At 47.3% G+C, this 11,290-nt stretch overlaps 2 protein-coding genes across 5 annotated transcripts; both read right to left on the bottom strand.

Annotated features, from left to right (window-relative positions):
• Nucleotides 1-512: 512 nt before the first annotated feature.
• Nucleotides 513-4,961, bottom strand: LOC136457411 (uncharacterized). 4 transcript variants are annotated; one of them, XR_010759712.1, is made up of 4 exons: nucleotides 3,274-4,961; nucleotides 2,230-2,418; nucleotides 1,177-1,259; nucleotides 513-1,060 (listed from the first exon to the last, which is right to left on the bottom strand). XR_010759712.1 is itself a non-coding variant. In XM_066457439.1 (3 exons), the coding sequence occupies exons 1-2, from the start codon at nucleotides 4,863-4,865 to the stop codon at nucleotides 2,235-2,237; spliced, it is 1,776 nt and encodes a 591-aa protein (XP_066313536.1). In that variant the 5' UTR covers nucleotides 4,866-4,961; the 3' UTR covers nucleotides 513-1,259; nucleotides 2,230-2,234. The 4 variants fall into 4 exon arrangements, 2 of the variants coding, with proteins under 2 accessions (XP_066313536.1, XP_066313537.1); XR_010759713.1 differs by having other exon boundaries at nucleotides 513-1,007; XM_066457439.1 differs by having other exon boundaries at nucleotides 513-1,259.
• A 1,464-nt stretch (nucleotides 4,962-6,425) lies between these two features.
• LOC136457355 (secreted RxLR effector protein 161-like) lies at nucleotides 6,426-7,571 on the bottom strand. The gene is made up of 2 exons (XM_066457383.1): nucleotides 7,244-7,571; nucleotides 6,426-6,532 (listed from the first exon to the last, which is right to left on the bottom strand). Exons 1-2 carry the CDS (start codon nucleotides 7,569-7,571, stop codon nucleotides 6,426-6,428), a joined length of 435 nt encoding a protein of 144 aa, XP_066313480.1.
• Nucleotides 7,572-11,290: the final 3,719 nt, after the last annotated feature.

Below are 11,290 nucleotides of genomic sequence, written 5' to 3'. Positions count from 1 at the left end.
CCAACCGGTGGGGTTTCTGGGAGTGATATATAGGTCAACGACGCCATGAAGGCCCCCGCGACACATTCTATTCAGCTACAGCTTCTGCGGACAGGCGGCAGCGAGAGTGACAGCCGGGCTAAGATCTGCCTCTCTTCGCCCTCCGCCAGGTCCCATTTGGTGATCTGTTCTGTCCATTGCCTCGTATTCGCGGCAGTTATCTGTCGTCCAAAGCCTCCTACTATTCGCATCAGGCAACATTGCAACTACAAGCTGATTAAAAGTAGTTTGTTTTTTTGGGTGGGGGGAGTAACGCCATTGCCTGCTCGTCCTCGTATATAGGCTCTGTTCGGCTGACTGCAAAAACAATTGATGCTGATTTGTTGAGAGAAAAATAACGTTATTTCGTTGAAATTGTATGGCTGATAAGTTAGCAAGCAGGGCCTTGGACAATGACTGCGCCTTGCAAATTGCGGCAAGTCGTCGAAAGTACAAAAGCGGTAAGCAACTTGTAACAAACTCAATGTCGGGCACATTAACTGACAGTCAGACTTGCCACATTATTGTTCCGCTATTGCAAATAGTTTCAGACTTTCAGTCATACAAGTTTCTGCTACGGATAATGCATCACAGTTCACTTTCAGAAACTAAGTTTTTGCTACGGACAATGGACCACAGTTCACAGGTGCAGTACAAGAGACGATGAGCAACAGTACAATCTGGCATACATGAGGCATCCGTTCACTTGTGGGTACTCAAAATGCAGCATACGGTGCTCCGGTCTGCTCTTACAGACGTGTAGCGTCCGTTCCAACACGTCTCAGCTCACACTGGATACATGTGGCAGAGTGCAGACAGAAAGCTGAATAATGATTTACGTATTAGTTAAATATAATGATTTAGTCAGGAAAGGAGTGGTGCAGATTAGGCTGGGTCCCTGTGTTTAATACAGATTGCTTGGAAAGGAAACAAACAAGCTGTAGCTGTTCTTGCCACAATGGTGCCCAACTTCAATACGAAAACGAAACCTGCATTAACAGGCATTGCCATGACGAAAACATCATTGCAGGCCACATACCCTCTGAAAAGAATGCATCAGACTCGTCGTATTAGCTCTTCTTGGCACAATGGTGCCTTTCCCCGACATCAATACGAAAAGGAAATCTACATAACAGCCATTGACATGATAAAACATACTTGCGGGCCGCCCATAACGTCTGAAAATAATGCAGCAGACTCCTCGTCATATTCTGTATTCAATTGCTGACAAGAGCTCCTCACTGTTGCATATATATATATATAGCACGTGCCCTTTTGTTAGTTGTAGTAAATGAGAGAAACAGAATCTACTCTTGTAATTGCTACAGCAGGCAGATGGTTACATTGAAAACGGCTACATGCATGTCTTTATCATGGTTTGCACGGAAGGGATTTTGCCACCTTGGTTGAATGGTTATAGAGGCATGAGCTAGCAACTCCATGTCCTATGTATCTAAATGGGAGATTATGCCTCATATCTGCCTTTTGCTCCTGGAAGGCACATTGAGGTCAGCCACCGGTTTAAGAGAGTAGGAGACGGTGGTGCTGCGCGAGGTTGCACATCGGGTTTGGGAATGCACCGGTGATTTGCGAGCGGGCAGCGGAGCTGGGAGGGTAGGTGGTGCACCAGCCAAGCGAGCTCATGATGCGATGTGATATTTGTGTGTGCTAGGCGCTCAGGCGAGTCAAGAGGCCAAGACGGACGACAAGTTCGCGCTTGAGTGGACCCACAAGAGTGGGGCAGGTTTAGTAATTTGATTTTTGGGTGGGGTTGGGTTGGCAGGTTATGTCAGGTTGTCAGGCGAACGGGTTAGGGCGGATGTGGGGTGGGTCTTACCCCATTTGCAGGCCTAACTTAAGCACTCATAAGTGCATATGAGTCTGGAAGTAACAGTACATTGGTCACACATCCATTTGCAGAAGAGAAGGATTCATGCCCCCAACTCAATAAACAGAGTATCTTAATGAGGTATATTAAACAGGATTGTAGCACGGACAAGACCATAACACAAACACCATAAGCACTTGTCTTCCTAAACAACACTCCTATGGCACATTAAGGCCACTACATTCTCCGAAACTACATTTAACAGGTCCTAACTTCTTCAGGAGACCCAACAATTAAACATATATGTACAAAAGAGTGTAGCAGGCAGTTGGCAGAATACTAAAGGGGAGACATACAAGGTCAATGTAAGGTGTAGACATTACCAGAGCTATGGATGAAAGTAAGGGTCCTCCTTGTTCTGGTAAATTGCAAAAAGTTGTTTTGAGTAGTGTGAAGCCACCTTGCGACAGAACTCAAAAGCATAACGATCATACTCGTCCAAATCTGAGACGGTCTTCTTCAGTGGACCAACCCGATCACCATCCAGAAGAAATTCTGCTATGCGAGATCCCCTATATGAACAGTACAGTGCAATCAACTATCAGCAGACTGAGAACACCAACTTCCCTTAGTGCTCATCTTTTCATTCTACTTTACTACAAAATACTACAGACGAGCTAAATAAAATACAAGCATATCGTGCAAGTTACTTAGCACTGAAATTTCCTCTCAACCTAAATTGTTTAGCTGAACAAAAATCATAGCCGGTTTTTTGAGCATTGCGTTCAAGAAACTTAACAAAAAACACCTTTTTTTTGTTAATTAACACTGTCTATGAAATGTTTGTTAATAATCAAGTGCAGAGCTAGTAAGCTAATTCAATATTGATTCCTAACAGCGGACCGAGCCTAGCTCGGGTGGCAAGTGCCCAGGGGTGTTGGGGCTTGCCGGCCGGAGTTCGATCCCCCCGGGGAGCAGAATTTTCGGTCTCGCACCCATATTTATTTCGTGCAGGTCCTGGACAATCACGTGGTGCTACAATGGGACTACGACGTGCCCATCGTCTACGAGGCTTGTGGAGCTTTGGTGATCTCCAGAAGGACGTTTAAGGTGTATAGGCTGTAGTTTCTAGGGGTGTGTGTGTGTGGTGGTGTGAGTGTGTTGTGTTGAGTACAGATACTACAACTTGTACACTTGGAGTCCAGGCTCAAAAAAAAAATGATTCCTAACAAGAAATGTCGACACATTTAGAAATTCAATCTAGATAATGTACCTTCCTAGGAACCTACGGTAACAAATACATGTATACAGGAAAGTCCCTACTATGCTCAAATTCATGCTGCTTCAAACAGCACCGCCTTCTTATTTGCGAGCAATGAATCTGCAATTAACTGTGCAAAAAACCAATGAGATGCATATAAACATACCTTGGGGCATCTTTGTTGCTAAATCCCTGCTTATTATGAACTAAAGAGGCCTTTTCCACCTGTTCATCCTCAGTTTGCTTCCGGTAGATGGCACAAACAGCCTTCAAGCAAAGCTCAGGATGTTCACCAAATGCTGCTAGCATATCTGCCTCATAATCCCACTCTTTAGCTTTCTTTTTACGGCCAATGTAAGCCATAACATCTTTATAGTCCACCTCACAATCAGACACTTCTAGTCCTGGGGAGGATTTTTCATTCAGAACAGATGGTACATCTGATTCGTCACAGGATTCCTCAGCAGAATCACTAGCATTATCAGAAGAACCATCATTTATGAACTCATTCATATCATCGTCTTCTTCCATATCATCTTCACTCCCTTCAACATCCTTGGGTGGTTCAACAAAGTGGAGCCCCGGACATGCAGCTCTTCGCCCTTTTGACTGATTCTTTACCAACCGAGCAGAACGCCTAGACGCAGGAGCAGAATGCCCTTTGGCCACATCAGATTCATCGCTTTCCTCACTCGCCCTCTCTTTTGGCATCCTCTTGAGTGATTTATCGATGGGAACCATATCATCCTCCTCGTCCCCGCTCTCAGTCTGAGGCGCAGCTATGCCCTCATTGCCATCCTCATCCTCACCTTCACTGATTCCACGAAACACGCGGTCGGATTTTGACTGTTTCTTAACCAACCGAGCAGAACGCCTCGTTGCGGGAGCAGAATGCCCTTTGGCCTCATCTGATTCATCATCATCCTCACTAGGAACCCTCTTAACCAACCGAGAAGAACGCCTCGTCGCGGGAGCGGAATCCCCTTTGTCCTCATCCGATTCATCACCGTCCTCACTAGGCACCCTCTTGAGCAATTCATAGATGGGAACCATATCATGCACATCCTCCTCCCCACTCCCAGTCTGATGCGGAGGTACGTCCTCATCGCCATCCTCATCCTCACTGTCACTGACTCGACGAAAGGCGCGCTTCCTACTGCTCATGAGACCCTCCTGATCGTTGACGTCATCCTTGCCACTCCCAAGCTCATCCTCATCACCACCATCATCCTCGCTATCACTGGTGACCACCCGCGCCGCCGCCGCCCCACGGCCACGCTTCTTCCCCCGCGGCGTGACCGAAACATCGTCATCCTCCAGACCCGCGCTGCTCTCCCGGTTGCCTCTTCCGCCTCCCTCCGCGTCCTCCGCATCGGCTTCGCCCACGCTCTCTCCGGACACCGCCCGCTTCCGAGGAGCCGGGACGGCACCCACGGCCTCCTCCGGGCTTCCCCCTTTGTTGGCACCTACAGCAGCAGCGCCCTCCTCGTCGTCGCTGACCTCAATTGCGTCGCGGGCCACGCCCCCGCCACGCTTCTCGACCGCCTCGTGCTTGATTCCGCGTAGAACTGGGTCCTCCTCCCCGCCTGTACTGCCCGTTGCTTCTCGCCTCGCCACCACCAGGGCCTCCCTCAAGCCCGCGTTCTCGGTTTCGAGGGCCGAGACCCTAGCCTCCAGCTCGGCGACGCGAGAGGCCTTGGCAGCGAGCTCGGCGTAGAGGGAGGAGAACTTCGCCGCGGCGTCCTCCGCGGAGTCCATCTCCCGCTGCCGACGCGTCGGCGAAAACCCTTGTTGGGGTTGGGGAGAAGTGGAAGGAGAGGATGTCGGTGGAACGGAACTGGAAAGAAGATGAGCCTTCTAGCCCGCGTGTCATTACAAAAGATGGATATTACCTTTATACCATAAAAAAACGAAAAATTCTAGAGTATTCTTATATGAATTTTTTTTTCCTTACATACCACTTTCGTCTATTTTATCTGTAACAGCAGCTAACGACCAGCGAAAATAATTCTTTTACCCTTAGTTGTGGTATCCATCAAATTTTCCCTTTTTCTTCTGGTGCCTCTATACCACTATGACAACTTGTGTGTTGCACATAAAAATTCAAATAAATATAAAATCGACAATTACGATAACCAATAAATATAAACTCGACAATTACGACAACCAATATATATAAATTAGACAATTGCGAGAACCAATAAATATAACAATTACAACAATTCCAATAAATAAAAATTCGACAATTGCGACAACCAGAAAATTTCATGCAAGGGTACTGAACAACTTTTCGTTTTTTGATGGTACACAGATAATTTGGATCTTTTATAATGGCACACAGATAAAAGGCTCAAAGAAGATAGCCTCCGTGCCATTACGAAAGATGGTCCTGACATACATGCCACTAAAAAGTTAAAACGCACCCTGATACCATGACGCTAAACTTTCTTGTCTTTCACGTCATTCCATCCACCCTCCGTTTGTTTTTCACCGTTTGGTAGCTCTGACATGTAGATCCAGCGGGTGAAGATGTCCAAGATGCCCTTCTCTACTGGCCCTGTCCTCTCTCTCATGCTCACACACCGGAACGTCCATGCCAGCGAGTCGAGAAGGGAGGGAGACGACACGCCGGTCAAGGAAGAGAGTCACCGCCACCAAGGGTCGCCGTGCACGCCGTCAGGCCGGTACCACTGCTAGGGGCTGCCCATGCACGGATCTGGCCACACCGCCGCCGAGGCTCACCATGCACATGGGTTAGACTACCGCTGGGGCTGTCGTGAGCACGAGTCAGGCCGGCACTGTCGCTGGGGGCTGACATGCACGTGGATCTGGCTGCAGTGGTGGCGGTACTCGATTCCGCCGGCACCGACGGTAGAGATCTCCACGGGCGGGCGTGGCCACGCTGGCGCAGGAGGCCAGCTGATACTGCTAATGACGACGCATTGGACATCTCTCTCCCTCTTCTCACCCGTGCGGCCCTGGCCTAGATCGCTCGCCGCACCACGCCAAAATGTGACCGCATCTCCTCCGCCTCATCTTGCTCCTCCTCCTCATTGCCGGCCGTGTGCCGGCACATCCACACGCCCCCGCCGCTGCTGCGGTAGCAGCAGCAGCATGGCAACGGCACCAACATGCCCACTATGGCACTCGCTACCGCCGCGTCGCTCCTCGCACTTCTCCTGCTCTACCTCTACGCCGCCATCGCGGTGCGCCGGTTCCGCTCCTAGGCGCAGTGGCGCGGGAGCCAGCAGTGGTGGGGTCTTCCTCGGTGGCGTTCCTCCGGTGGCACGGGCTCCACCACCATCGTCTGTCCTTCACCTATGAGTAGCTGTGCGCCACCACCGTGGGCTTCGACGTGGCATGCAAGCTCGGCGACGACGGCTTTGGGACGATGTTCCTCGCGTACCTCCCGCCCACTGACCGCCCTGATAGCACAGGATCAACAATCACAAGCAAATCACACGGTGGCTAAGCCTAATTCACAAGAACACGCATGAACACGATGAACACCCATGGCAACCGCCAGGGATGACACTACCCCTTTTCACTATTCAGATGTTCGATTACAAACACGGTTACAACATAACCAAAATGCTCACATGCTCACTAAACACCTAGCTATTTATACCAATAGCTAATACACACTGTGACACACACAGAAACCATAAAAACGTGATACAAAGGAATGTTAGTGTAACTACCAGCTCTAGATCGTGCCTAGGGCGCAGTCACCACCTCTAGGCTGCGCCAACCGCTCACGCTCCAGACTTGAATTTGAATTCTTGTCTTTCCCCCATCACAGTTGTCTAGCGCTCCTCCTCACTTCACCACGTCATCATATAGCTAGCTTACACCAACAATCTCCCCCTTAAGCCTGATGTACCTCTAGCTCTCGGACACCTAGCATATGCCTCATCACCCCCAACTTCACCGCCGACAGTGGCTTTGTCAGAGAGTCTGCTTTTTGATCCAAAGTCCTAACCCTCTTCACAACAATCTGGCCACGCTCAACACACCCCCTGATGAAATGGTACTTAATGTCTATGTGCTTGCTTCTGCCATGAAACATAGGATTTTCATCAAAGCAATGGCTGAGTTGTTGTCCACCATCAATGTCACTGTCTTCAATTGAGTACCAGTGAGCTCTCCCAATAGATTCTTGAGCCACAAAGCTTGCTTAGCTGCTACCATAAACTCAGCTTCACATGATGACAATGCCACTATTTTCTCCTTGTGGGAATTCCAAGTCACTAGGCTCTCATTCACATCAAAAGCCATTCCACCAGTGCTCCTCCCCACAAGATCACCTCCAACATCACTATTAGTATACCCTACCAATAGTTCCTCTTTGCCTTCTTGAGTGTAGACTAACCCAAAGTTCAAAGTGCCCTTCAAGTATCTCAGAATTTGCTTCACTGCTTTCAGATGCTTGACAGTAGGCTTCTCCATGAACCTACTAGCCATGCCCACTGAGAAAGAAAGGTCTAGCCTAGTATGCAACAAATACCTGAGACAACCAATGATCCTCCTATACTCTATAGCATCAATCCTCTCTCCCTATTTATCTGCATCAAGTTTAGCACCTGGATCCATTGGACACTTAGTGGCATTGCAGTTAGTCATTCCAAACTGACTCACTTTCTTGGCATAACTAGTTTGCTTGATAGTTATGTAGTCTTTTTTCTACTCAACTTCAATTCCTAGATAGAATGACAGTAAACCCAAGTCACTCATTTCAAATACTGAAGTCATCTGCTCCTTGAAAGCTACTATTTCTACTGGATCACCACCAGTCGCTATCAAGTCATCCACATATACACCAAGCATCACAGCTGACAAGCCTGCTCCTCTGATGTAAACTGCTGGTTTAGTCACACATTTTCTAAAACCAAGTTTCTTCAGACTGTTGTCTAGCTTCACATTCCAAGCTCTAGGAGCTTGTTTCAACCCATATAGAGCTTTGCTTAGTTTAAGCACCATCTGCCCCTTTCCTTTCCTCACAAACCCTTCTAGCAGAGACACATATACATTTTCAGCAAGTTCCCCACTGAGAAATGCAGTTTTGACATCTAGATGGTGCACCTCCCAACCTCTTTTAGCTACCAAGGCCAAAATTAGTCTCACAGTGTCAAGTCTTGCCACTAGAGCAAACACTTTCTCAAAATCAATTCCTTATTTTTGTACATATCCTTTGGCAACCAATATGGCTTTGTGCTTCACCACCTCTCCATCTGCATTCCTTTTTAGTTTGAAAACCCACTTCAGTCCTATAGGTTTGTGACCAGCTGGTAAATTCACCAACTCCCATGTCTTGTTCTTGTTTATGGATTGGATCTCACTCTTCATAGATGGCACCCAATCTCTATCACCAGCTGCTTCTTTGTAGCAATTAGGTTCCTCCATCACTACTAATAGTGCATCAACTTATGTGTCAAAAGTTAACTCCACTTCCACACTATCCTGATACACTTCATTCAGGCTTCTGAACCTCAAAGGTTCCTCATCATAGTCACTTGAATCTTCCATGTCCATATCACCTAGATCCAAGTCTGCATTTTGAGCTGGAGCTAATTCTGCATCTGTTGTCTGACCATGAACAGTGTCAGTCTATGTCTCAGTTCCTTGCTGAACTAACTCAACCACTTCACTAGTGGTTTGTACACCATCAAATGGACCTCCTGCTCCCCCTAAATTCTCATCTGAGTGATCTTGCAGATTACCAACAACAACAACACCAGTCCATGGTTGAGCTAGAACACCCACAAACTCATCCACTACAAATTTTGAATTTTCACCAAATTTAGTGCTCCATTCCCAAGCCATTCCTTCTTCAAAGACAACATCTCTGCTGACTACAATTCTTTTGGATTTTGGATTATACAACCTATGAGCTTTACTGCCCTCCTCAACTTCAAAATAAATCATAGGCACACTCCTGTCATCTAACTTCTTCAAATATGGTGCTGTTGGCCTGACATTTGCTCTACACCCAAATACCTTCAGATGCCCAAGTTGAGGTTTTCTACCACACCATCCCTCAAATGGAGTTCTGCTCCTCATTACTTTAGTTGGCAACCTATTCAACAAGTACACTGAGTGTCTCAATGCTTCTCCCCAGAAACATCCTGGTACACTCATGCATTTTAGTAATGATCTAGCCATCTCCATAACAATCCTATTCCTTCTTTCAACAACACCATTTTGCTATGGTGAGTAGGGTGCTGTGAACTGCCTTTTGATGCCAACCTGCTCACATACATCCCTAAAAGCTACTACTAAAAATTCACCACCTCTATCTGATCTTACCATCTTAATTTTGTGACCCAAGCTATTCTCAGCCTCTGCCTTAAACCTGACAAATGCAGCACAAGCTTGGTCTTTTGTTTTTAGAATTGAGACTGTCATCCATCTAGTACAATCATCAACTAATAGCATGAATTACTTGTTTCCACCAATTGTTTCAGGTGTAATAGGTCCACACAAATCAACATGAATCAACTCTAAAGGCTCATTTGCCCTCCACTTAGCACATTGTGGAAAAGATTTTTTTTGTTTGCTTTGCTACTAAACAAGAATGACAAACTTGATCTGGGTGCTCAATTAGAGGTACCCCCTGCCATCTTCTTTTCTACCAACATCCTGATTAACTGAAAATGGACATGGCCAAGCCTGCCATGCCACAACCATGACTCATCATCCACATTGGCTAGAAGACTCACTGGTTCTACAGTTTTCAACTCAATTTTGTACAATCTATTCCTAGTTCTTTGTACTCTCATTATCATTCTCATTGTGCTTTTCTCAGTCATTTCTATCAGATCATCATCCATCACTATTCTATGCCCAATTTCAGTCAACTGACCCAAACTAATAAGATTACTCTTAAGCTTTGGAATAAAATAGACATCAAATAGTATCCACTGATCTCTAGAGATGCCTTGAAATAAAATGGAACCTCTACCATGAATTTCTACTATAGAACCATCTCCAAAACGTACCTTGCCACCAACAGTGGTGTCTAAATCTTTGAATTTCTGATGATCACCTGTCATATGGTTATTGGCTCCATTATCTAGGTACCACAGTTCACCACAGGACTCCCTATCACCAGTGAAGTGCAATTCAGTATCCAAATGCACCTCATTCAGACACAACTCCTCCTAGACCTTTTTTTACAATAGATGCTCGAGTTGTCCTGGTTCCACCATTTCAGTGAGCAGCATTGTAGGCTCATACTCCACCGTCTTGACATGGTGCGCCTCTTCTTCCTTCTTCTCGCCAGGGCACCTATTGGCATAGTGCCCATAGAGATGACACTTGAAGCACTTGATGTGACTCTTGTCACGCTTCCCCGCACCATCCTTTCTAGCTTCTCCATGATTGCCCTAGCCATCGCTACCACCACCATGGCCACGACCCCGTCCATGGCCACCGCCATCCTATGAACAATTCTTCCTAGACACGTCATCGATCGTCTGTTTTTGCCAAGCCTCCCACTTAGCTTGCGTCAGCAGCACCTAGCCGATGTCTGACTTCCCACCACCTGCTCCCTGCTTGGTGCGCTCCTCATATGCCTCCAACCACCCAACAACTTCATTGAACGTGAGCTTCTTGAGATTGTAGAATTGTTCGATCCCGACGACCACGTTGATGTAGTGCTCCGGCACGGTGTCGAAGAGCTTCTTCATTGGTACAGTGTCATCCAACGTGCCACCTAGATATGCATACCTCACCGACACCGTCGTCAGCTTCCTAGCATACACATCGATCGACTCCTCCTCCTTCATCCGCAAGCCATCGAATTTGCTTTTCAACATCTACAAATGCGCCTCCTTGACACGCTCCTCGCCGATGAACCTCGCCTTGAGCGAGACCTAGACCTCCTTCCCAGTCTTCTTCATCGTGACTTGCATTAGCAGATCATCGGGTAGGCACTGGAGTAAGTGCACCTGCGCCTTCCTGTCCTTTGCCTTCACCTCCGTAACCACCATCATGCTCTGATCGGATGTCTCCCTCGATGGTTCCATGATCTCCCAAATGCCTTGATCCTCCATGATCACCTGAACGTGGATGCTCTAGCTTGTATAATTGGTTGCGGTGAGCAGTGGATATGTAATCCGATCACCACCGCCTCCGCCACCGGCGCTCCGGTCACCCATGGCACGATCACACGACACTTTTGC

The sequence above is a fragment of the Miscanthus floridulus genome, chromosome 6, assembly GCF_019320115.1.
Source record: "Miscanthus floridulus cultivar M001 chromosome 6, ASM1932011v1, whole genome shotgun sequence".
Taxonomy (NCBI): domain Eukaryota; kingdom Viridiplantae; phylum Streptophyta; class Magnoliopsida; order Poales; family Poaceae; genus Miscanthus; species Miscanthus floridulus.
This window is presented reverse-complemented; position numbering and strand designations above follow the sequence as displayed.

What these genes read in the sequence shown, in the direction of transcription:
- LOC136457411 (XM_066457439.1), bottom strand. Translation starts at nt 4,865, where the DNA reads ATGGACTCCGCGGAGGACGCCGCGGCGAAGTTCTCCTCCCTCTACGCC. An exon ending in AGCAACAAAGATGCCCCAAG is followed by an intron (nt 2,419 to 3,273) that starts GTATGTTTATAT and finishes CTGTTCATATAG; the next exon opens with GGGATCTCGCATAGCAGAAT.
- LOC136457355 (XM_066457383.1), bottom strand. Translation starts at nt 7,571, where the DNA reads ATGGCTAGTAGGTTCATGGAGAAGCCTACTGTCAAGCATCTGAAAGCA. An exon ending in TCTATTGGGAGAGCTCACTG is followed by an intron (nt 6,533 to 7,243) that starts GTACTCAATTGA and finishes CTGTGCTATCAG; the next exon opens with GGCGGTCAGTGGGCGGGAGG.